General features: G+C 42.3%; 1 protein-coding gene across 1 annotated transcript; it reads right to left on the reverse strand.

Annotated features, from left to right (window-relative positions):
* Positions 1–15,021: 15,021 nt before the first annotated feature.
* LOC120056161 (SLAM family member 9-like) lies at positions 15,022–26,088 on the reverse strand. Its single transcript, XM_039004371.1, has 5 exons — positions 25,954–26,088; positions 19,658–19,978; positions 19,224–19,502; positions 19,038–19,148; positions 15,022–17,846 (listed from the first exon to the last, which is right to left on the reverse strand). The coding sequence occupies exons 1-4, from the start codon at positions 26,009–26,011 to the stop codon at positions 19,051–19,053; spliced, it is 756 nt and encodes a 251-aa protein (XP_038860299.1). The 5' UTR covers positions 26,012–26,088; the 3' UTR covers positions 15,022–17,846; positions 19,038–19,050.
* Between the last annotated feature and the right edge of the window lie 480 nt (positions 26,089–26,568).

A 26,568-nucleotide genomic window follows, 5' to 3' on the forward strand; every position in this document is an offset into this window, starting at 1 on the left:
AGTGCCACTTCATGAGGAGAGAGGTGTCCTTCTTGGGCCACCGAGTGGGGAAGGAGGGGATCAGCACCATGGAGGACAAGGTAGGGGCTGTCAGAGACTGGCCCACCCCCACCGACCAGCGTCAGCTGAAGAGCTTCCTGGGCCTGGCCTCGTACTACAGGATATTTGTACGGGGCTTCTCAAGCGTTGCTGCTCCACTGAACCGCCTGCTGCCGAAGGACAAAGCTTTCACTTGGACAGTGGAGTGTGAGGAGGCGTTCAACACCCTCAAACGTGCACTGATCGAGGCCCCCGTGCTCGCCCCCCCTGACCTCACCTTGCCCTTTATCCTGGACACAGACGCGAGCAATGTGGGCATGGGTGGGGTGCTGGCCCAGGTGGGGCCAGCGGGGGAGAGAGTGGTGGCGTACTTCAGCAAAACATTTGACAAACATGAACGCCGCTACTGTGTCACCCGGCGGGAGCTCTTGGCTGTTGTGGCTTCCGTCAAACACTTCAAGTACTACCTGGGTGGTCTGCCCTTTACTGTAAGGACTGACCACTCTGCTCTCCAGTGGCTCATGTCTTTCAGAGAGCCAGAGGGGCAGGTGGCACGCTGGTTGGAGGAGCTTCAGCCGTATGACTTCACAGTGGTGCACAGGGCAGGGGCACGCCACTCCAACGCCGACGCCATGTCCCGTCGGCCCTGTACTGCAGACGGCTGCCGCCACTGCGAACGGAGAGAGGGACGGGAGAGAGAGCTGTGTGCAGAGGGGGTCTGTGCCACAGTGTGTCGGGCGAGCGGGCCTGTCTGCTGTGAGTTGCAGACTGTCGACGTGGCTGAATGGCGGCAGCAGCAGGGACGGGACACAGACCTACAGCCAGTGCTACAGTGGGTAGAGGCGCAGGTGAGGCCACCATGGGAAGAGGTGACAGCGCTCTCACTCGCGACCAAAGGGTTGTGGTCAAAGTTTGAGAGACTGCGGCTGGCTGATGGCGTGCTACAGCGGGCATGGAAGGAGTCAGCTACGGGAGAGGAGAGGTGGCAGGTGGTGGTCCCAAAAGCATTGCGGGAGGCTGTGCTCCAGAGTACTCATGGCGGGGTGGGGACTGGACACTTTGGGGTCACAAAAACACTGCGCCGTCTCCGTCAGGGCTTCTACTGGGGGCAGCACAAGAGGGATGTGGAGGACTTTTGTCGCCGCTGTGACAACTGCACAGCGAGAAAGGGCCCCCCAGGCCGCTCTCATGCTCAGCTCCAACAGTTCCCAGTGGGGGCTCCCATGGAGAGGGTGGGAGTGGATGTAGTTGGGCCGTTCCCCACCACAGACAGTGGAAACCGCTGGGTGCTCACGGCCATGGACTATTTCACAAAATAGCCCGAGGCCTATGCTCTGCCTGACCAGGAGGCAGAGACCATCGTCGACGCCCTGACAGCGGGGATGTTCAGCAGGTTTGGAGCTGCAGAGTCCATCCACAGCGACCAGGGCAGAAACTTTGAGTCCCGTGTGTTCGCCACCATGTGTGAGAGGCTGGGTATGCACAAGACCCGCACTACTCCTCTCCATCCTCAAAGTGATGGCCTTGTAGAGCGCTTCAATAAAACGCTTGGACAGCAGCTGGCCATCGTCTCTTCCAAACACCAGCGTGACTGGGACAAGCACCTGCCTATGGTCCTCATGGCATGCCGCTCCGCTGTCCAAGACTCCACCTCCTGCACGCCTGCCCTCCTCATGCTGGGGAGAGAGATCCGCACCCCTGCGGAGATGGCGTTTGGTCGGCCCCTGGATAGCCCTCATGTTCCCCCGGGGCCGGAGTATGCCCGGAGACTCCAGGACCGCCTGGAGACAGCCCACACCTTCGCCAGAGAGCAGCTGGTGAATGCAGGTGTGAGGCAGAAGAGGAACTATGACGTGCACACCCGGGGAAGGCACTTTGTGGCTGGGGAGCTGGTCTGGGTCTACAGCCCGCTAAGGAAAAAAGGCAGATGCCCCAAGTTGGACAGTCACTGGGTGGGACCCTGCAGTGTCCTGGAGAGGGTAGGGGAGGTTGTTTACCGGGTGCAGCTTCCTCCCAGGGGGAGAAAGGTGGCACTGCACCGGGACAGGTTAGCCCCATACAGAGGGGCCTCTTCTCCCCAAACCACAGGAACCCCCACAATTCCCCTCTCTGGCAATGCCATTCTCCAGGCACCCACCCCCAGGTGCCGCAGACAAGGCTCCAGACAGCCCACTCCCCCTGTCTCCCCCCCTGTGTCACCGCGTGGTTCCCCAGAGCCACGGACTGTATTACCCGTTCCCGCTTCCTTGTCCCCCATATCCCTGCCTTCATCCCCTGGTTCCCAGAGGGGCACTCTGCGACCATCACGGCCACGCAGGCAAAGGAGACCTCCGGGTCGCTTCAGAGACTTTGTTCGTTCCCTCGGGGACGAGGGACTTTGTGGTGGGGGGGCTGTGTAGCGACCCGCACAGACAGCTGTGTGTTATGTGTTAGGCTAGTAGGTGGTTGTGTTCGCGGGGTCCGACATGTCAGTCAACCTGCTATCTGCCAATCACGGGAATGCCTGGAATGTTCTGATGCCGGGCATCCTGGCGGTTGGCGGAGTGGCGTGGAGGGGGGTTGGGCAGGGGGATGGAGCATTGGAAGTTAAGACCAGGTTTTGCCTTTATTCTCTCTCTTACGTCTGGGCTTCACAAGAGAAGGTCACGATTGGCTTGTGGGTTATCTTTCATTTATTTGGCGTGGGCTACGGCCAAACAGTAGCCTGTGTAAAGTTGGTTTAATAAACCGTCCATTCGTAAACTCAATCCTCTGTCTGGACAGTCGTTCTTTTATGATCTAGTCAGGTCATTACAATATCATGGAAACAACCTCACTATTAAGTCCTAGCAATAATCTGTGGAGTAGGTTTTTAGTCTGTTAATGGCTAAGGGCACAAAGCTTATAGTGAAACATGCTTTTTTGCATTATACAGTATGACGAGTGAGTGGCTGAGGAGTGGCTTCTGTCTGGCCACTCTACCATAAAGGCCTGATTGGTGGAGTGCTGCAGAGATGGTTGTCCTTCTGGAAGGTTCTCCCATCTCCACAGATGAACTCTAGCGCTCTGTCAGAGTAACCATCTGGTTCTTGGTCACCTCCCTGACCAAGGCCCTTCTCCCCAGATTGCTCATTTTGGCCGGGTGGCCAGGTCTAGAACGAGTCTTGGTGGTTCCAAACTTCAGCCATTTAAGAATGATGAAGGCCACTGTGTTCTTGGGGACCTTCAATGATGCAGACATTTTTTGATTCCCTTCCCCAGATCTGTGCCTCGACACAATCCTGTCTCGGAGCTCTACGGAAAATTCCTTCGACAACATGGCTTGACCATAGACTGACCAGGTCAGGTAAAGACCATAATGGCTATAGAGGGTGCAAACATTTCAAGACTCTAGGGTCAGATGTTTAAGGAAGTCAAGAGCTGTGTTCGAATACCTATACTAACATACTGTATACTACATACTTAATGAATATATACTACACTCTATATACTCTTAATTCATTTTAGTATACTGTACACGAAAGTTTTGTATAACTATACCAAGATACACCACAGCCTCTCGTTTCCAATGTGATCAAATGAGTCATTGTGGGCAGAACAAGCAAGGAGGTGGGCAGAGCTCAGCACGAGCTAGCGAGATCCTATTGGCGCATTCTAGTATGCGTCTGCATATTACCATGGTGCCCGTGTGCAATACCTCGATTCGCCTTTGCACTCCTGAACAATGCATTTTTAAAAAACTAGCTAGACATTTTACGACTTCGGGTGTGTTCTTAAATTCAACCTGGAGTGCCAGAGTGCGCTCTTGGCATTCGTAAATTAAATTCAGAGCGTTGTCAGATTATCCATTTGTAAATTCAGTGTTTCGCTCTGGGAGGGTTCAGAGCGCACACTGGACGCTCTGGCCGAAGAGTAGGGTTGATCAGAGCGTTCTGTCCTTACAACGGAAGTCAAGCACCCAAGCTAACTTACTAGCTACTTCCAGACACAAATGAGAGAACACCTCACTCTGACCATTTTACTCATCCTAGCAGAGCTGGTCAGATTGATTATGTTATCCAGAGTGTTGGTGACTGCATCTGGCAACAATTTAATTCCGCTTTTTCTTCTCCAACGTTTACTGTGGCTATTTTCAACGGGCGTTGAGTGTTCGTAAATTAATCAGTTATTCTGCGCTCTGGTACTCAGGCGAGAGTGCTCTGAAATCGGAGTAGATAGCCAGATCGTCGATTGAAAACGAACAACGACTATACTATTTAGCTAAGAATGACGGGAATAATCAAGTCATTAAACGTTGGGTACTTAGTTTGATTACATATAGTTAATATACTGGTACGTTTGATGTATTAGTAGCCAACTGTTAGCTAACATACCGGTACATACTGCTGTAATGATATGCTATGTGGTTTGTATGGATAGCGTAGCTGACAAATTTCCAGCCAATATAACGTGTAAGGTAACTTATTTGGAAAGTCATTAATGTATTACATTGCTCAACATTTTCTTAACATTTGTCATAATTAGTTAAAGCAATGAATTTGCCTCCACTCGTTGCATATTTTCTTCAAATCTGAAAACGATGTGAAGCCACGCCCGTTTTCTGAGGAATTGCATTATGGGCCTGTCATGCCAAAGAAAGAAGAAAATCAAAGAAAAAAATATGTTTTTTATTAACAACAAATCAATAGAAAAAGTACACGTGGAACACAATTATATATAAAGAATATACAAAGGACATTTGGGCTAAGGGGTACAATATCACAATCAGCTTTTTTGTTGGTAGTGTATTTAATTGTCTTAAAATATAGTTCAATTTATTTTTACAAGGTAATAAAATGTGTTTTGTTTGTAATTTTACAATTGTGACTATGAAATTTGGCCAAAAGAATAATGAAATTAACTACATAAAATTGTTTCAACTTATTTCTATCATTAGTAAAGAATCCAAGCAGCACATCTCTCCATAATAGTGTAAAATCTTCATAAATGTGTTCAGTTATAAATCTATTGATATCTTGCCACAGATTCCTTACATGAATACAATGCCAAAAAAATACGCAATATTGTTTCTGGGTGGTCATTACAAAAGGTACAAATATATATATATATTGACTTCTTCATATAGTGGTTGGCAGGATAATATTTATGAATAATTTTATAAGAAACTTAATTTTGTTAAGTAGGTACGTGGTGGCAACATCAACTTTTTCCCAACAGACATCAATAAAACCATTCCAATAAGGCATGACATAAGGTATAGATACAACATCCTGTTGAAACAAGATTCATATAGCTCTATTGTGGTTGAATGGACTAAAATCTTTCCTACTGATGAGTCAACAGGGGTAATCGTAGGTATGTTCTGAGGGTCAGGTCTTGACACATTCCTGAATGATAAAGCAACACCTGAGGGAATGGCATCTAAAACAATTGCAAAATCTTTAGGTGTTACAGGAGTCTTGTAAAGTGATGAAAATTCCTTATAATTAAGTAAAAGACCCTCTGTATTTACAAGTTGGCTCACCAATAGGATATTATTTCAGAACCAATATTCTAAAAACAAAGAGGTATTTTTATACAATATGTACTGATTATTCCATATGTAATATCTGTGTGTAGAAAAATGATGCTTATAAATTAAGGACCATGACAAGAAAAACTGCTTTTCTTTATTATTTGCCAAATAATGTCCCCCTCTACATCATCAAGGTAAAGAGATTTTCAGGTTGGATATTTGACAGATATATGCACTTTTAAACCTCAATAGCTTTCAAACCACTTGAGCCACAGACTCCAAATAAGTGTCATGATGTTGGAAAAATTGCGCACAACATTGCACAGGTTTTATTTTCACAATTTGGACCTTAATTCGCTTTGCAAAGCTAATAAACATGTGGAAATGTGAGCAGCATTTTGTATTTCTAGTTGAATTAGTTAGGAAGAGTAAACAAAGTACAAACTTGTTTTTACATTTGAATTTCAATAGCTCCTTGGTCATGTGACCTACTGACTTCAAACAAGGTTCAGAATGTACATTGTGGGCCTACACACTGCACATGCTTTAGTTTGTCAATTTTCATCTCACGATTTTACATGCATTTTTCTAACTTTCTAATTTCAATAGCTCCTTGGTCATGTGACCTACTGGACTCAAAGTCGGTTCAGAATGTCCACTGACTACCCTTCTATATTGCACACCCTTTAGTTTGTCCCTTTTCAGCTCACACGATTCTACATGAATTTTTCACAATTTTACATTTCAATAGCTCCTTGGCCATGTGACCTACTGACTTCAAACAAGGTTCAGAATGTACACTCAGTGGGCCTACACATTGCACACCCTTTTGTTTGTCCAGGATCGGTGATGATCTGGGAGTGCTTCAGCAAGGCTGGAATCGGGCAGATTTGTATTTGTGAAGGACACATGAATCAAGCCACGTATAAGGTTGTCCTGGAAGAAGACTTGCTTCCTTCTGCTCTGACAATGTTCCCCAACTCTGAGGATTGGTTTTAGCAGGACAATGCTCCATGCCACACAGCCAGGTCAATCAAGGTGTGGATGGAGGACCGCCAGATCAAGACCCTGTCATGGCCAGCCCAGACCACCTATTTATAGTACAACCAGAGAAACTGATACTTCTGCAGTGGTCTCTTATTTTTTTCCATATCCATCTATCCATCAATAGGAACAAGTCAACTCATATCAGTTCTATGATATTTCAAACACAATAATAATTTATATTTTTAGCTGTTTCTGAACTTGGTTTCTGTTGCTAATGATCTATTGTTGGATGTTAGAGTAATTGCATAGCAGCTTTTGTCATTTTATTGCCTTTAAAAAAAAAATTGGTCTCTATTATCTGTTATCAATAGATGGTCAAGGTATTGCCAACCGCCTGTCCAAAAGGCTTACCACGGTCGGTAGTAGCATAAACAAATGTGAAGAACTACAACCTGAGGAGACATGGTTTGTCCTCACAGCTCCCACAGGCCCTGGTGTATGAGGATGCAGTGCAGGTGGACAGAAATGGCCAGCATGCATTTCGGTCAGCACGGCCTCCCTCTCTTCCTTAGTAAAAGTCACCCTCCTGTGTGGCTGGCCATCCTTCCCCCATAGGTAGATATGATTGCCTAACAAGTTGGAAGAGAAGAGTTGTTGAAATACTAAAGTCTAAGTATATTTGCACAGTTGTGTTTTTCTCTCATCTGTCTTCCACTCTCTTCCCACCTCTCTCACTTCCATCCTCACTTTCTTCCTCCCCCCTCTGTGTATTTCTAGCGAAGACACCTAGTTTACACCTATATATTTGAATGATAAGGTTTAACTTATAGCTAGACACCTCAATATGACAGACATATAACTATATCAGTGGAGGCTGCTGAGGGGAGGACGGCTCATAATAATGTCTGGAATAGAGTAAATGGAATGGTATCAAACGTGGTTTCCATGTGGTTGATACCATTCAACTGACTCCATGTATAGCTAGCGACTAGCTAACGTTAGATGGAAATTGGTTGTACATACTGAAGCTAAATCCGCCCAGTTATCTAATTGAAGTTAACTGCTTAACGTTAACCTGAATTGTGAATTTCTCTGAATGTTGCACCTCTTGTCAAGATCAGTGGTGCCTTCAGTACTTCGCCTGGTTGGAAAAAGAAAAGAAAATCTCCTCGAGGGATGCCATTGAAGTGCAAGCTACATACAAACATAAAGCTGCAATAACAGTTAAAGTAGCTTGCTTGCTAGCAAGCTAACGTTAGCTAAATACAACTGTCTGGCTAGCTGGCTACTATAGCTGACTAGGCAGCCTGAGGTAACGTAAACTCATCCCATTCCGTACAAATGTGCGCAACCGCAATATTCAAACGAGACGACAAAGAAAACTAATGGGACTGTAGCGACTGTGTTGACTTCAAAATCGGGGGTGTGAACTGCGTTTCTATTCAAGCGTTGATCGACATGGTAACAGCTCTATAGTATTGGAGTAAAGTTGAAAAAACTGACCCTCCGTTACATCGTGACGTTTCATGTCGTAACGTACAGCGCTACGACAACTATTTCTGTCTTACAATCTCTCTCCACCAGGTGTAGCACTTCTCTCATCCTTTAAAAACAAAAAATGGACCGTGACGGGGGTAAGGGGGATATCTAGTCATTTTTTGCGTCATCATTGCATGCGATCATCATTCTCAAAGCCGCTGTTTACTTCTAAGATCACTTTAGCACCGCCCTGAAAACCTGATTAAAATTCGACACAAACCTTCAAATAGGTATGTAATGACACATTATGTAAACTCTTTATAGTGTTTTATTTACATTTTAGAGGCGATAAGTTGGACAGATCGATTTAAAAAAAGCACTCGATCTGTCCAAGTATTACGTTTTTGGGGCGCTAAAATAAGGCCAATTGTAAGGACCAAGGCGATGTACAAAAGTGAGTGAGTTTACGTTATATAAGAACAGTAACTAGTAATGTCAATCAATAAAAACAGCTTAAATTACATATTCCTATTTAACAATATGTACTTCTTATGGCTGCAGTCCCGTTCACGGGACCGATATGACAACAGCCAGTCCAAGTGCAGGGCGCCAAATTCAAAAAACAGAAATCTCAAAATTAAAATTCCTCAGACATTCATGTGTCTTATATCATTTTAAAGGTAATCTTGTTGTTAATCCCACCAAAGTGTCCGATTTCAAATAGGCTTTTCAGCGAAAGCACTACAAACGATTATGTTAGGTCACCACAATAAGCATAGCCATTTTTTCCAGCTAAATATAGCTTCACAAAAACCAGAATAGAGATAAAATTAATCACTAACCTTCGATTATTTTCATCAGATGACACTCATAGGACTTCATGTTACACAATACATGCATGTTTTGTTTGATTAAATTCATATTTATATAAAAAAATCTGAGTTTACATTGAGGCGACTAGATTCACTATTTGCAAAAACATCAAGTGACTTTGCATAGCCACATCGTTTCAACAGAAATACTCATCATAAATATAGATGATAATACATATATACACATGGAATTATAGATATACCTCTCCTTAATGCAACCGCTGTGTCAGATTTCAAAAAAACTTTACGGAAATATAAACCATGCAATAATCTGAGACGGTGCTCAGGTGATTAGCCAAATTAGCCACCATGTTAGACTCAACAGAAACCAGAAAATACATGATAAATGTTTCCTTACCTTTGAGGAATTCATCAGAATGTAGTCCTATGAATCCCAGGTCCACAATAAATGCTTGATTTGTTCGTTCATGTCCGTTATTTATGTCAAATTAGCTACTTTCGAATTGTTTACCAAAACCCTAACCAAAGTCTCAAAGCGCGACCACTATAACGTGACGAAATGTCCAAACATTCCATTACAGTCAGTAGAAACATGGCAAACGATGTACTGAATCAATCTTTAGAATGTAGTTAACATACAGTCAAAAACACCGTCCTTGGAGAGCAATTCTGAGGTAATAATTTTGCGAGCCAGTGTTTATGCAGTGAAATAGAACTAGAACTACCCCCATTCTCCTACGAGGTCAAATTGAGCCAAGCAACATAGCAACGGACGCTTTGGTTCATTACGTAATCTGATCAGAATATTGCAAGTTCTAGCAACAGCCCTAGCAACAGAAGCTAGAACTCATCGAATCCCATTGTGACGTAGAGTGGGACATTATTTGGCCAGGGAACACTATTTGGCATGACAGGCCCTAAAAGCACAGAAATAGTGTCCACTGCTTGTATACTTCGTATTTTGGCGAATGTAGTACAACATCCGGGTACTTTTGGCATACTAACGATATCCATACTATGACCAATAAGCATACTATATACTCAATTTACGTCACAAATAGCACGGTTAGTATGAGTATTAGAACACAGCTAAGGTTTATGAGTGGCGTAGGTTTTGGGGGCTAGTACCTTTCCATTTACCTTCCTACCCATGGGCCAGCCTACACTCAATCATAGGACTGACAGAAGAGAGAAGTCTTCAGTAGACTTGAAGGTTGAGACCGAGTCTGATTCTCTCACATCTGCAAACCATTCCATAAAGAGGAGGTCTGTAGGAGAAAGCCTTGCCTCCAGCTACTGAAGCCCTGCTTCCAATTCATCTGATTGAAGTTGCAGAAAATTATAATTACATATAAACAAAAATGATGCGCAAAACACATGGAATCTAACCTGGAATGCTGTTTAGCAGCACCATTAACTACTCCTTTGCCTCAGTTTCCTCCTTCAGGACCTTCTGCCGAAGGAGTTGTATTGTTGGTGCTATAACATATGAAGGTGAACATACATTCAATAGATTGTTTAAAATACATCAGCGTTTTTTTTGTTGCAAAATGATATCAACACAATCCTGAACAATGGGTGATCTCAATACTTAACTGATTTCCAGTTAGTTACTTCTCCCTGACCCTGGCGGCGTAGTAGAGGAGGGCATCGGTGAGGGTGTCAACACGATGAGATGGTGTCATCTCTTTCGTGATCTTCCCAAATGTTCTAAGGTAGGACCACAACCTCTCCATCTGTTCTCCGTCAGCAAACCCACTACCAGTCACATATCTGGTACCATCAGTGACCTGACAATTAAAGTACAATCTGAAACCATAATGACCATTACAATGGGTGATAATGACACTGCAGTTGACACATTTATGAAATTGCTTATTCCAGTTACTAATAAGTATACACCCATTAAGAAAATGGCTGTAAAAATGGTTAAATCCCCTTGGATTGATGAGGAATTGAATAATTGCATGATTGAGACGGATGAGGCAAAAGGTATGGCAAATAAGTTTGACAGCCCAACCGATTGGCAAATATACTGCAAATCGAGAAACTAAAATTAAAAGAAAAATAAACTACATTATGAAACAAAAATAAATTATATAAAGAATGATAGTAACTTAAAAAATATGTTTATGGACAGAACAGTCCAGTGCTAGAGTCGGATCACCAAAGACAAAGGGCTTGTCCTGATTTCAATCAAACATTGTAACTTCTCCAACATTAGCCCAGCTGTTGGTTATACACACAAACACATGTCATACAAGTCATACAGAAGAGGGCTAGTGAAACTAACTGATTTTGAGATGCATCCCATTTGCAAAATCCATTATACCTCAGTTGGTGTGTCTGATGCTCCTCCTACAAAGCAGTCGACTTTGGCTTGGTCACAAAATAACCTGTTTTCCTTTAAACAATGATGCAAATAATTCATTATACAAATTATTAGGGATACCGGGAATAGACATTGGCAAGGGTATTACTTAAACCGTTTTGCTCTTTGGGACTCATAGGTCATTTACGCTGTAGTTTCTTCGTGAATAGTAGTATCCACTAAGAAGAGTATTGGACCATCTTGCTTTACCAGAGCCCAGTTATCCAGTGTGTTGTGGATCCAGACAGGCCTTCAAGGCAACCGTAACTTTGCCCTGTCTGGCAATTCCGTACTTGAATTGGACGAGGGGTTTGGTTTTTGAGAGGCTTGCAATGGTATTGCCGCATAACATTACTACTGTTTGGCAAGGCAATGATAGAATATATAAGAAAGACTACTGAGGTTGGATAAACAGTGCATTCGGAAAGTATTCAGACCCGTTGACTTTTTCAACATTTTGTTTCGTTACAGCCTTAATCTAAAATAGATTAAATACTTGTTTTTACTCATCAATCTACACACAATACCCCATAATGACAAAGCAAAAAACGTTTTTGTAAATGTATTAAAAATAAAAACCAGAAATACCTTATTGACATAAGTATTCAGACCCTTTGCTATGAGACCAGAAATTGAGCTCAGGTGCATCCTGTTTCCATTGATCATCCTTGAGATGTTTCTATAACTTGATTGAAATCCACCTGGGATTTGAAAAGGCACACACCTGTCTATATAAAGGTCCCACAGTTGACAGTGCAAGTCAGAGCAAAAACCAAGCCATGAGGTCAAAGGAATTGTCTGTAGAGCTCTGAGACAGAATTGCGGTGAGGCACAGATCTGGGGAAGGATACCAAAACATTTATGCAGTATTGAAGGTCCCTTAGAACACATTGGCCTCCATCATTATTAAATGGAAGAAGTTTGGGACCACCAAGACTCTTCCTAGAGCTGGCCGCCCGGCGGGGGGGGGGGGGGGGGGGGGGGGGTGGTCAGGTAGGAACTTGTTCTCAACTAGCTTACCTGGTTAAATAAAGGTAAAATAAAAAGGTGACAAAGAACCCGATGGTCACTCTGACAGAGCTCCAGAGTTCCTCTGTGGAGATGGGAGAACCTTCCAGAAGGACAACCATCTCTGCAGCACTCCATCAATCAGCCCTTTATGGTAGAGGGGCCAGACGGAAGCCACTCCTCAGTAAAAGGCACACGACAGCCCGCTTGGAGTTTTCCAAAAGGCACCTAAAGGACTCTCAGACCATGAGAAACAAGATTCTCTGGTCTGATGAAACCAAGATTGAACTCTTTGGCCTGAATGCCAAGCGTCACGTCTGGAGTAAACCTGGCACCATTCCTACGGTGAAGCATGATGGTGGCAGCATGCTGTGGGGATGTTTTTCAGTGGCAGGGACTGGGAAACTAGTCAGGATCGAGGGAAAGACGAACAGAGCAAAGTACAGAAAGATCCTTGCTGAAAACCTGCTCCAGAGCGCTCAGGACCTCAGACTGGGGTGAAGGTTCACCTTCCAACAGGACAACGACGCTAAGCACACAGACTTGAACCCAATCGAACATCTCTGGAGAGACCCGAAAATAGCTGTGCAGCGTCGCTCCCCATCCAATCTGAAAGATCTAGAGAGTATCTGCAGAGAAGAATGGGAGAAACTCCCCAAATACAGGTGTGCCAAGCTTGTAGCGTCATACCCAAGAAGACTCGAGGCTGTAATATTTGGGGACCCTATATATATATTTTTTTATTCAATTCAGTTTGGTATGAGAACGGTAGCCCCTATCTGCAAAAGAAGGGTGTCTGCGGGAAGCTGAGTATCTTGGCTATTGATTGTTGCCTTCAAATCATTGGTGTGACTTACAACCATACATGGGCACACAAATTTATAAGGGCATGCCGAGCCAATGACCTAATTTCGAGATGGTTGCTACCTACATTCCGTTAGTGTCGTGAAGCATAAACAAAATAAACACGGAATATGTTGATACACACCAAAGTCCGGGACTCCACAGATCTTATTTTTCTGCCTGTGACCTATCGTTATTGATCACCAGCCCCGAGAGTACAAATGTTTATTTTACACAACATTTGGAACTACGTCATCACGGTATAAGAACAGCTGTTTACGTACTTCCTGCCAGTTCCCTGTTTACCCTGCGTGGTGATACAGCGAACCCGTATATACGAAAATTGCATTTGCCATTCATTGTTTGCGGTAATTAAACATATTTAAAGAAAGTTAGCAGACCTTGCTTTTTATTTATCCTGATACCGGATGTGTTACACGCAGCGTTCACAGGTTAGAGTGGGTCCGCTTTACAGCGCGCTCTCTCTCTCGTAGAGCGGGAAGTGGGCTGTTTTATAACGGTCGTAAATACCGAAACTTCTTTCCCCAAAATGAAAGTTGAGAATCCCTTTGTTAACACAGAGAAAGACTTTACAGTACGGTAACCTAGAAAGGTTGAATAATGTAACAATATTTCTGTATTCCAACCTGTTGGAATGGTCCGTGGGTATTTAAACAATAGTCATGTCCAACATTTACTGTGTGGTGATATCATTAAAGACGCTATAACGGAAACATTGTAGCTTTCACAATGTATTTGTCAGATTTACATCTAAATGTTGTGGAAATAATATGATTAAATATAAAACTATTTGTGAGAAGATGAAATGTGATTGTAGCCTCCTAAATGAGAATTGTCCTTCATGTAAAGTTTTACCCAGTCAGTAACCACGCCCACATGAGCACAGACATTGGGACAAAAGGGACGGAACCGCCCTCCAACGCGAGTGCTTATAAAGGACTCCTGACAAAATTTACATTCGTCAAAAACGAAGGGACGGGAGTTCCCACGTTGAAATGGCAAATAAATCTACAAACTAAAGACCAATTATTCAGGCTGCAGCTGTTTAAGTACTTTAGTCTGGTAAACACATCTGATCTAAGAACAATGGTACTCTGAAAGATCCATTCTCAATAACATTTACGAATGGTACTCTGACGTATCCATTATAACAAGCTACAACTACGAAAGATTTTGATCTCTGGTGGACAAACCAGAGACTTTCTGTTGGCAATCTATCCAGCAGATGGACCGGCGACCAAAGAGAGAGACAACAAAGGCATACACTCGTAAATATGATTATTGTAAATATATAAATTGCAATTTATTTTCAAAGTAGCGGTTGTTCATGTTCAAATTATTAGCATTCATATGAGTGTAGTTATCAACTCTGAGTTTCCCGCTCTTGAGCTGTCCTCACCCCTTTCCTTTGTCTACCAAGCCGTCATATCGGTTTCATCCACTAGGGACTTTTCTTTGTGTCATGTTAGTAACCAATGTATGTCCTACTGTGTGTGTTTATGTAATTCTGTGATTGGTTAGTTAGTTAGTAAATAAATAATTAAGCCAATTTGTATATTGCTGATTCATGATTTATGCTAGGGTTCATGCAGATATCCAAGGGTTTACGGCATTCAGGAATGAGACTGATGAGGTAAAAATACATTAATAGAAGACAGTAATCGATAAGATTTGAAAATATCTGAAGAGTTAATTCAGGACATAGAGACTCTTTAAACACTTTCCCGTAGTCCCCCGACTTCCTAGTTAATCAAGGTTTACATGATTAGTTTAATCACATAAGGAATAATTACACAGAGATTTGATAATATAACAGTCTTCACATTTAATGATAGTCACGTTACGACACCTATTACATTGTTTATCTGACTCCATAAAGATGATTAGCAATATGCAAGAGACTATAGTACAGTTACTGTATTAGGCAATAAAGACATTTATGAGAATGGAATTCTAAATACAAGTGTATTTAATTACTATGCAAAATGTATGGATTCACATACAGTACAAAGCGTTAACAAGCATTATAAGGCATTATTGTAAGCATGGTCAGAGAGAGGTCTCTCACCACATCAAGTCAGGAACACAAGAGAAAGAACAAGGAATGTAAGACCCTTTTATAAGCATCTGAGTTGTTTGGATTCAAATTCTGAGTTGTTGACCAATAGGAGGTGAGACAATGGGGGTTGGCAAGATCAACACAGAACATTTTGAATTCCTAAGACAAAACAGAGGAAATTCTTGCATACAGTTGATAAGAAGAGTCACTTCCGCGTTATATCACAATAGAAATGTTAAGGCAATTTCAAATTAAGCCGACATATGCAGCATTTACCGTGAATGCAGTCTGCCGCTCGCCCATTAGGGGTGCCGTCCCTCTTGTTATTGGTAAGACAAATGTAATGTTATTTGTGAAAAATCAATATTTTTTTCATATAATGTATGTTATACAACTTATGGATTATGATTTAAATGCTCATGAAAGCGTGGTAAATGTGTACATTTTCCTGTTTAAAAAATATATTGTTCAAAACAAGCTGTCCGTAACTTCCCACTCTACTCCCCAGTGACTGCCAGCAGCATCTGCCTCTGTCTCTGTGGGCACACAGGCCTGCAAATATTGCATGGTTGTGTTGTAGCTATTTGCTATGAGGGTGAACTGACCCAATGAAATCGCAGAATTTCATAGCATAAATTATAATAGCACAAAGTAAATGGATCTTCCTGGGGTTCTCAAATGTGCATTTAGAACTTCTGGGTCTGCCCAAGTCTCCTCCTCCCAGTGAATCTCTTGTGCCAGGGTCAGTACTATCCGGAATCCTTGGGACATCCCTACCCTAAACCTAACCTTAACCTTAACCCCTACACTAACTTTAACATAACTATAAAGCTAAACTAACTCAAACCTTAACCTTTATCTTAACCATTTTAAATTTCAGCTATAATGGCGTAGAGACATCCCAAGGATACCAGATAGCACGGACCCTTATGCCAGAAGGGTTATTTCTGCACGTGACTTTATCTGCTCTCTCAAGTAGCACTAAAGCGAAAAGGAAATTGTAATGAACTTGTAAATAAATAATCATAACAGTCATGGGAGCCTGGGACCTGATAATCCGGACAAGTACATCCAACAAGAGTCAAAGGACCTTTTGGTAGGACAGAAATGCCAATTTTAATGTTTTCCACTGCGTTTGTCAGGTTCTACTGCAGGTGTCAGGGCGACATGTTGTGTGGACTAAAACAGCATTGAACTGGGTGTATCACAAAGCATGATCTAATTAGTTAGCCAGCTACAGTAATTGTTGGTCAAATTAACCAGTTCTCAACCTTTGATAAGCAGCTAGCTAGCTGGTAGCTTGCTAGCTAGCTCCCATGCCAATGTCAAGTCTTTATAATCTCATATCTGACTAACTCAGAAATATGAAGTTATTTCAGAATGAACTTTAACTGGCTAACGCGTCATGCTTTGTGACATTGTTAGCTAGCTATCCCCAGTTAGATAATAAAAAAATCACTTATTGCATCTACGTGATGTTAGCGTTATCCCTGACCCTGGTGCACTCAACATTAGTTTGTGAGCTGGTAACTTGTATTAACTAGTGTAATCTAATCTGTTCAAACTGTGGCAGCATATGCAGCAGTGGTGATTTGTGTTTGTTTTTTGTGAAAAGGGTGTATTTATGCTGTTGTTCAAATGCTCAGATTGCTTTATATATCTTCTGAAAGAATCTAACAAAAGTTTGAAAACTTGGCATTATATTTTTGTCATGCTGCTTTCTTGACAAACCATATCACACCTGGGCTATTCAGGCCTTGCTACAAACGCAGGTACATTGCCGTTAAATTTCAATCACACAATAGTACGGATATTCTACATTCCGGATTGAATCCAGGCCTTAGGCCAGCATTCAATCTGATCACGCTCTGTCAGCTATGCACATTTAAAGTTAATTTCCAATTGAGCCGAATTGAATGCTGTCTCCGTGAATGTGGGGACAAAGGTTAAAAGGTGCATATATATAGAATCCCCATGTTAAAATTCCAGATGATTGTTTACTAGTCTTTTTCCCCACCACAGCATATAAACTCTCAGGCATGGAGGTCATGGGGGCCATGGGGAGTTCCCTCAGGTGGAGGCTGGTCTTCAACCACGGTGGGGAGGTCCTCAGGTGGAGGCTGGTTTTCAACTACGGTGGGGAGGTCCTCAGATGGAGGCTGGTCTTCAACCACGGTGGGGAGGTCCTCAGGTGGAGGCTGGTCTTCAACCACGGTGGGGAGGTCCTCAGGTGGAGGCTGGTCTTCAACCACGGCTGGGGGTGGTGGTCTCCGACTATGGTGGGGTGGTTCTCAGGCTGGGGGTGGTGGTCTCCCACCATGGTAGGGTGGTTACCAGGCTGGGGACGGTGGTCTCCCACCATGGTAGGGTGGTTACCAGGCTAGGGATGGTGGTCTCTGACTGTGGTGGGGTGGTTCTCAGGCTGGGGGTGGTGGTCTCCGACTATGGTGGGGTGGTTCTCAGGCTGGGGGTGGTGGTCTCTGACTATGGTGGGGTGGTTCTCAGGTGGTGGTCTCCGACTATTGTGGGGTGGTTACCAGGCTGGGGACGGTGGTCTCCCACCATGGTTGGGTGGTTACCAGGCTGGGTGTGGTGGTCTCCCTCCATGGTGGGCTGGTTCACGGGGTGGGGATGTCCCATCTCACTGTAGATGGTGGGTGATGCTGGACCTGGAGACCTGTGATGCTGGACCTGGAGACTGTTACTTGGATTCTGGAGAATAAAGACATTCAGTAACAACTTTGCTATGAATTTATGAATGGTAACCCAGGTATAAAACAAGGTCTGTAATGACATTAAATCAATACATTTAATATTTCTCAGTAGTTAAATGCTCTATAATATAGCAATATTAATTAATTATTTTAGAATTTATACATTTTTCATTAGCTGCAATTTTTGTTTTACTGTATGTCATCAACAATGACACAGTGAAGTTTAAATATCTGGGAAGGCTTTTCTCTAGGAATGGTGACATCCTATGACGGTGTCACGTTGAAAGTCACTGAGCTCTTCGGTAAGGCCATTCTAATGGCAATGTTTGTCTATGGAGAATGCATGGCTGTATGCTTGATTTTATACACCTGTTAGCAATGCGTGTGGCTGAAATAGCTGAAACCACTAATTTGAAGGGATGTCCACATACTTTTGTATATATAGTGTACCTTAATAGAAAAGGAATCAAGTAAAAGTGAAAGTCACCCAATACATTTCTACTTGAGTAAAAGTCTAAAAGTATATGGTTTTAAATAAACTTAAATATCAAAAGTAAATGGAATTGCTAAAATATACTTAAGTATCAAAAGTAAACATCTTAAAAAATTCCTTATATTAAGCAAACCAGATGGTACAATTTTTGTGTTCTTTATTTATGGATAGCCAGAGGCACACTCCAACACTCCAAAATGTACAAACAAAGCATTTGTGTTTAGTGAGTCCGCCAGATCAGAGGCAGTAGAGACGACTAGGAGTGTTCTCTTGGTAAGTCTGTCAATTGGACCATTTTCTTGTCAAAATGTAATGAGTACTTTTGGTTGTCAGGGAAAATGTATGGAGTAAATTATATATTTATATAGGAATGTACATAATTTTATTTAGGAACATAGTGGAGTAAAAGTTAAAGTTAACAAAAATATAAGAAGTAAAGTACAGATACCCCAAAAATCTACTTTAGTAGTACTTTAAAGTATTTTTACTGAGGTACTTTACACCACTGGCTATCTTACCCCAACTGTAGCATAATCTGTGTTTATAAAATAAATCAACCACATAGAAATACAACAAATATTTAAAACTAAGATCGTCAGAATCGTTCACGGTTATCAACAGGATTCACAATAGTTTTATTAATATAACGATGTTTCTGAAATAAGAGCGATCTTGCAGAAGGAACAGTGAGCTTACCTTTATTTAGCTTTCACCAACGAATCAGGGCGCATACAACAAAGATGATGATGATGACAGGACTTTGTATCCGGACTGTGACAGCGTAGTTGTGGTCTGCTCTGTCCCGCTCTTGGAAATACAATCGCAAAGTCAACAAAGCATATAATGTGTGTGTGTGTGTGCATGCACGGGTTCATGTCTTACCAGATATAGATAAACAAATAGTTTCGATCTCCTTGGTGTTGTTGGCCCAGCTGACTTGGTTGCTGCGGTTACAGATGATGGAACCCCCTGCCACATAGACAGAGAGCAGGGGGACAGTGGAGGTCTCAGCCCCTCTACTCTCTCCTCCCACCTGAGAGCAGGTGCTGCTGTTACAGCTGGAGGTGACAGAGGTGCTCTGACCTCTGCAGGTCACTGTCACGTTACAGATGGCATTGAAGGAGACAGAGTCCACTCTCAGGACTGGTGGCTCAACTCTCTCTAAAAACAACATTTACATTACATTTAAGTCATTTAGCAGACGCTCTTATCCAGAGCGACAAGTAGACCAACATGGTTAACTTCACAGACTGAATTAAACAGATTATCCTAATAGCTGTCACTGTACAGAAAAACAGAGAGAAGAAGAAACCTACCTTGAACTGATATCTGGTACTTTGCAACCTCTTTGTTTCTGTCCGCACTCACTACTGCAGTATAACATCCACTGTCTCCTTCATTTAGGTTCTTCAGCAGAAGAGAGAAGTTTCCCTCAATAAACTCAGCCCTGCCTTGGTATTTAATGGTAACTTGTGACACGATTTCATGGACGTATATTACTACATTGTCTGATGTGTTAAACATCCACATAAAACGATTCAACCTTTTCAGGTTCTCTTTAACTGTCATATATTCCTGGACATCCAGACGGACATCCTGTCCCTTCTCCACAAACACAGGGGTCTCAGAGCAGGACACTGAAATAAACAGACAAAAGTCTTCATGTAAAAAAAAAAGATGAAGAATAACTCTACCAAGCAATTTAACAAATAGATTTCATATGATATATGAAATAAGCAAAGTAACCTCCAAAAGAAATACGTGCAAATTGATATTTTTTGCAAATAGCAACACACATCGTAATGTCCAGATTTGATCAATTCCGACAGATCATTTGTTCGTTCCATTTTGTGTCTGTGAAATTAATTATTCTGAGAATGGCGGCGGAAGCGCATTATCAAATAAAATTGTATTTGTCACATGCGCTGAATACAACAGGTGTAGTAGACCTTACAGTGAAATGCTTATTTACAAGCTCTTAACCAACAATGCACTTAAGAAAAAAAAGTGTTACCTAAAAATAAATAGATAAGTAAAAAATAAAATTATATGTATATAAATAAAAGTAACAAATAATTAAAACGCAGTAGTAAAATACTAATAGCGAGGCTATATACAGGGGGTACCGGTACAGAAACAATGTGCGGGGGCACCGGTTAGTCGAGGTAATATGTACATGTAGGTAGAGTTAAAGTGACTATGCATAGATAATAAGCAGGGGGGCAATGCAAATAGTCTGGGTAGCCATTTGATTAGCTGTTCAGGAGTCTTATGGCTTGGGGGTAGAAGCTGTTAAAAAGTATTTTGGACCTAGACTTGGCGCTCCGGTACCGCTTGCCGTGCGGTAGCAGAGATAACAGTCTATGACTGGGGTGACTGGAGTCTTAAATAGGCAAAATAACCATATCAACATGGAAAGCTCCTTGAACTTGGGAATATTCAAGGCCTATTGGGCCAAAATCAATTATGGTATATTGTATAGATAATAGAACAAAACGATTAAGAGACCTGATTTTTAGTTTATAAATACTTTGCAACAATGACACACTTAAAGTTAATTAAAGGCTTTCAATTATAATCTTTATAAAATACTTGAATGGTTTAAAATTCAATACATTCCAAAAGTGACCTATAACAAATGTGCATTGTCATGCAGTGATAGAATTATAATTTAGATAATGTAATTCATGAACAATTACTTAATTTTTTAAAACTTTAACTTTGAACTTCTTGCTGTAGGTCTACTTCATCATCATCCTCTGCCTGCATCCCTAATCCCTACAAGTAGCCTACTTGCTTGTCCATCTTCCTGAATTAAAATTTTATGTACTAACAGATCAATCTTGCTGGCAAAACGTCATGAAATATTGGTAAGTTATTTAGCTATAGTGTGGATGTATGTCATGAGGCAACACAATAATTATCAGACAGAGACAACCTGGCCCGAACCACTGCTTTTAACCAGGGCAAGGTGACCGGGAACATGACCGAATACAAACAGTGTAGCTATTCCCTCCGCAAGGCAATCAAACGAGCTAAGCGTTAGTATAGAGACAAAGTAGAGTCGCAATTCAACGGCTCGGACACAAGAGGTATGTGGCAGGGTCTACAGTCAATCACGGATTACAAAGAGAAAACCAGCCCCGTCGCGGACCAGGATGTCTTGCTCCCAGACAGACTAAACAACTTCTTTGCTCGCTTTGAGGACAATACAGTGCCACTGACACGGCCCGCTACCAAAACCTGCGGGCTCTCCTTCACTGCAGCCGAGGTGAGTAAAACATTTAAACGTGTTAACCCTCGCAAGGCTGCAGGCCCAGAGGGCATCCCCAGCCGCGTCCTCAGAGCATGCGCAGACCAGCTGGCTGGTGTGTTTAAGGACATATTCAATCAATCCTTATCCCAGTCTGCTGTTATCACATGCTTCAAGAGGGCCACCATTGTTCCTGTTCCCAAGAAAGCTAAGGTAACTGAGCTAAACGACTACCGCACCGTAGCACTCACTTCCGTCATCATGAAGTGCTTTGAGAGACTAGTCAAGGACCATATCACCTCCAGCCTACCTGACACCCTAGACCCACTCCAATTTGCTTACCGCCCCAATAGGTCCACTGACGATGCAATCGCAACCACACTGCACACTGCACACTGCCCTAACCCATCTGGACAAATGGAATACCTATGTGAGAATGCTGTTCATCGACTACAGCTCAGCATTTAACACCATAGTACCCTCCAAACTCGTCATCAAGCTCGAGACCCTGGGTCTCGACCCCGCCCTGTGCAACTGGGTACTGGACTTCCTGACGGGCCGCCCCCCAGGTGGTGAGGGTAGGAAACAACATCTCCACCCCACTGATCCTCAACACTGGGGCCCCACAAGGGTGCGTTCTGAGCCCTCTCCTGTACTCCCTGTTCACCCACGACTGCGTGGCCATGCACGCCTCCAACTCAATCATCAAGTTTGCAACCTCAGGAGGCTGAAGAAATGCGGCTTGTCACCAAAAGCACTCACAAACTTTTACAGATGCACAATCGAGAGCATCCTGTCGGGCTGTATCACCACCTGGTACAGCAACTGCTCCGCCCACAACCGTAAGGCTCTCCAGAGGGTAGTGAGGTCTGCACAACGCATCACCAGGGGCAAACTACCTGCCCTCCAGGACACCTACACCACCCGATGTCACAGGAAGGCCATAAAGATCCTCAAGGACAACAACCACCCGAGCCACTGCCTGTTCACCCCGCTATCATCCAGAAGGCGAGGTCAGTACAGGTGCATCAAAGCAGGGACCGAGAGACTGAAAAACAGCTTCTATCTCAAGGCCATCAGACTGTTAAACAGCCATCACTAACATTGAGTGGCTGCTGCCAACGTACTGACTCAACTCTGCTCACTTTAATAATGGAAAAATGTATGTAAAAAAATTAGCTGGGCGTACACATTATAAGGAACATCTCTGAATGCAGAGCAACAATTTTGATGGGAAGAGCATTAGACAATGACACAGTCATACTGTATGGGTCGTTCCACAAGGGTGGCTTCATATAGCCTATAGCAGCGGGTCGGCAACCTTTTTCATACGAGTTCATACAATTCATCCTGCCATTTTTAAAGATCTGCCTGACAGTTATGATTTGTATATAAGATTTGTAGGCTAATCAACTGTCGGCCAAAACACTTCTAACTGCCAACAAACAAATTAATTCTTGATGGCTACTAGACGGAGACGCTGTTCATTCAGCCACACCCCACAGAGCTCCACTATGCCTACCTGTACTGAGGCTCTGTTCATTCAGCGGTGCTGAATCACGGGTGCGGCCTTAATGTGTAGATTTTCCTTTTGTATTTCATGATTTTCTTCATTCCTTGGTCGATTAGAGGCCTAAGTAAGTCCTTTTGATGTATGCCTTTTATTTCAATGCATGTGTAGGATTTATCTGGCATAGTTTACATTCCGTCAGCTGTTTCGTGCTCTGGTTACTTTCACATTGATGTCGGTATTTGAAGTGGGCCTTGATAGTGTTCATTATCCATCTATATCATGTTGCACTGTATGTCCCGTTCCACAAGTAGGCCAAATTAGTCAATGTAGCCAATGTATGATGAGGTTGATTAGTATATTGTGTACTCCATTCCACAGACCTTTAAACCCAATATAAACCTAATATTGCAGTGATAATTCATGTCTGGGGGCATTTATGTTTGTTTTTGCTGTTCTCCAAATAGTATTTTAGAGTTTTTAAATTGTGTAGAAGAACCCTAAATGAGCTTCAACTTGTGGATATATTTCTACACACCCCACTTTGTCATACCCTAGGTTTAGCTGAACTGACGCCCCCCCACTCACACCAATTCCTGCAGCTATTGGCTACGATATTCTACACGCAACAGACCAAAGACTGAACACAACCTTGCATTATTACATTAGCAGAGAGAAAGAGCAGGCAGGCCAGCGCCAGGGTGAAAGAGAAGGGGCAGAAGCTATGTTTTGGTTATCTTCATCCCCCTCCACCACATTGCAAAACTTGTTTTAAAGTTAATTTCCTGCAATTCTCCAAATTTTGCCATGGGGCGCAGAGAAAATGTTGCCATTTTAAAGCAAGTTTGCTGCAATTCTACACATTTTGCCATGGGGTGGAGACAAGATTTAGCAATTGTATAACTCATTTCATGCAATTCTACTCATTTTGCCCTAGGTCGGAGGGAAAAATGTGCAGTTTTACAGCTGATTTCCTGCAATTCTACAAATTTTGCCATAGAATGGAGGCAATGTTTGCAGTTTTTAATATGATAACTGATGATCAATGGGCCCCACCCGGTCGGTAATTCAACCATGCTTACTACAAGTTTAGATAGCTGGCCCCTAGACTAATTTAACAATCTAAAAATGTTGATTTAATGCTGACATGGGCTAATTGTGTGACTGCTGATGCACAACCAAATTTAGAAATTGCACCTTGTGTATTCTATTATTCTAACTCTTAACACCTTAACGCCTGTTTCGAATAAACACCTGGTCTAAATAAATTGTTTACGAGGTTACCATGAATTACTTACATGGTTTAATGTTTGATTCAGTAATGACCAAAAAATTATTGCCAGTAGTAAGAATTTGCTAGTCATTGGCTGCTAACAGCTGACAACTACGAACTGGCAAACACAAAAACAGTAAACAACTTCCAGAGGACAGACCCCAAGAATCCGTCCGATCGCCCTCTAGTGGCGAAAGTAAGAACTGACAAATGCACAGTGAAAGATGAGAATAATTATTCTGTCAAGAAAGTAGTTTTTTTCTAAACAGAACAAACTAAAACAAAAGAAACGTGACAGTGTGTAAATGATAACACAGTGTAGGAAATTAAGAAATGTATTAAAGTGCTGGAATTAAACAACTATGCAAATTAGCAAAAGCTGTGTGCATTAAGGAAATAGACGCCTGGCTCAAATAGAAGCTTGTCTCTAATAAGCTCCTGTTGTGTCCAGTGATTTAAGCAAATAAAGGCCTGGGCTATTAATTTAAGTTTTACAGTAATATGTTTTATGAGAACTGCACTGTGATTTTAATTAACGTTAAGGATCCCAAGTGGAAAACACACCACTGTTAAACACACCACTCAGAGGAAGGCCCAAAAAATTGTCAAAGACTCCATTCACCCAAGTCATAGACTGTTCTCGCTGCTACCGCACGGCAAGCGGTAGGGGAGCGCCAAGTCTAGGACCAAAAGGCTCCTTAACAGCTTCTTCCCCAAGCCATAAAACTGCTTAACAACTAATCAAATGGCCACCCAGACTATTTACATCGACCCCCCCCCCCCTCCCCTTTACAAATTACTTTGACTAATCTGTACCCCTGCACATTGACCCGTTACCGGTACCCCCTGTATAGAGCCTCGTTATTGTTATGTACATTTCTTGTGTTACTTTTTGATTGATTAGATTTAAAAAAAAAGTTGTTTATTTAGTAACTGCATTGTTGGTTAAGGGCTTGTAAATAAGCATTTCACTGTAAGGTCTACCTACACCTGTTGTATTCGGTGCATGTGACAAATTGATTTGAAAATGCACATATTTTCTTTTTGCAGATTTTATAATATTTGAATTTAACTCTGTATTGGATGGAAACCTAGTTTGTGTGGCCCTTTTTTCACTTATGTCTATACATTATTTGAGCATATTGGCTTGTGGTGTGACTTTCTGGTAGTGAGAAGTTTCCATCATTCAAATGACATTGTGGCACAGTTTTCTGGCACTGACTTTCCTGTAGCCTAACTAACACTTGGATAACTTTTTGTCACAGTAGTGTACAGTACAATATCACAATGCAAAATTGTTGCATTACTCAATTATTTATATTTGTGTTATCATTTGAGTCTTTGTGAACAAACAAGTATAGCTTCAAAATGTTTACAATTACAGTATCATCAAAAACGGTTGCCCTAAAGTTAATTGAAGGTTTTCAATTAAAATGAAAGTCTTTATAAATTACTTGAATGGTTTAAAATTCAAAACATCCCAACAGTGACATAAATCTCCAGTACTTCATCATATGACTTCTTCACATTGTATAATCAATATCACAATAAAGATGTCTTGAAATAAGGATTTTACCTGCTTGTTGGAGAAGAGTTAGTAGAATAGCGATGGGGAAAGGCAAAAAGGTCCTCATTTTCTGACAGATTACTAAAACTAAGAGGTAGTTTTGTTAAACCGAGGAAGTTCAGCAGAAGTCCGGCAACAAAGTTCAGAAACATTACCCACTATACTAGTCAGCGTCAGCGACACTGTGATAGGCTACAGTGTTGCCAACTCCTCAGTAAGGAAAGTAGCTATTGGCTGTTCTAAAAGTCGCTAAATGACGTCATCGCCTCATTTGCATAATTTGCCATGTGATGTATTTGTGATAGACGCTGTAGGAGAAAAGAATAACGTCGAGGGAGAGACAAAAAGTGAGTAGAAAACACACTAAATATGTTTAGAACTACAAATGAACTTTATTCTGTTTTATATTGTTTTATTTAATGTCACAATTTCAACTCTCCTCCTTTATCCGGGCTTGGGACCGGCAAAAGTGACCCAAAGACACTCTGGCGGAGTTACTTAGTTTTTTAATTTTATTATATTTACATCACGCCCTGAATGTAAGCCAGCGCGGAATCAGCCAGCGGTGGCTTCCCGCATGCACGATTCATTTGCAGTCTGGACGAGGAGGGGTGAACATCTCCC

The sequence above is a fragment of the Salvelinus namaycush genome, chromosome 11, assembly GCF_016432855.1.
Source record: "Salvelinus namaycush isolate Seneca chromosome 11, SaNama_1.0, whole genome shotgun sequence".
NCBI lineage: Eukaryota > Metazoa > Chordata > Actinopteri > Salmoniformes > Salmonidae > Salvelinus > Salvelinus namaycush.

Coding starts and splice junctions, on each gene's coding strand:
- LOC120056161 (XM_039004371.1), bottom strand. CDS start 26,011: ATGAGGACCTTTTTGCCTTTCCCCATCGCTATTCTACTAACTCTTCTC. Junction 19,503..19,657: donor GTACCAGATATCAGTTCAAG/GTAGGTTTCTTC, acceptor TGTTGTTTTTAG/AGAGAGTTGAGCCACCAGTC. Junction 19,149..19,223: donor TATTTGTTTATCTATATCTG/GTAAGACATGAA, acceptor TGTATTTCCAAG/AGCGGGACAGAGCAGACCAC.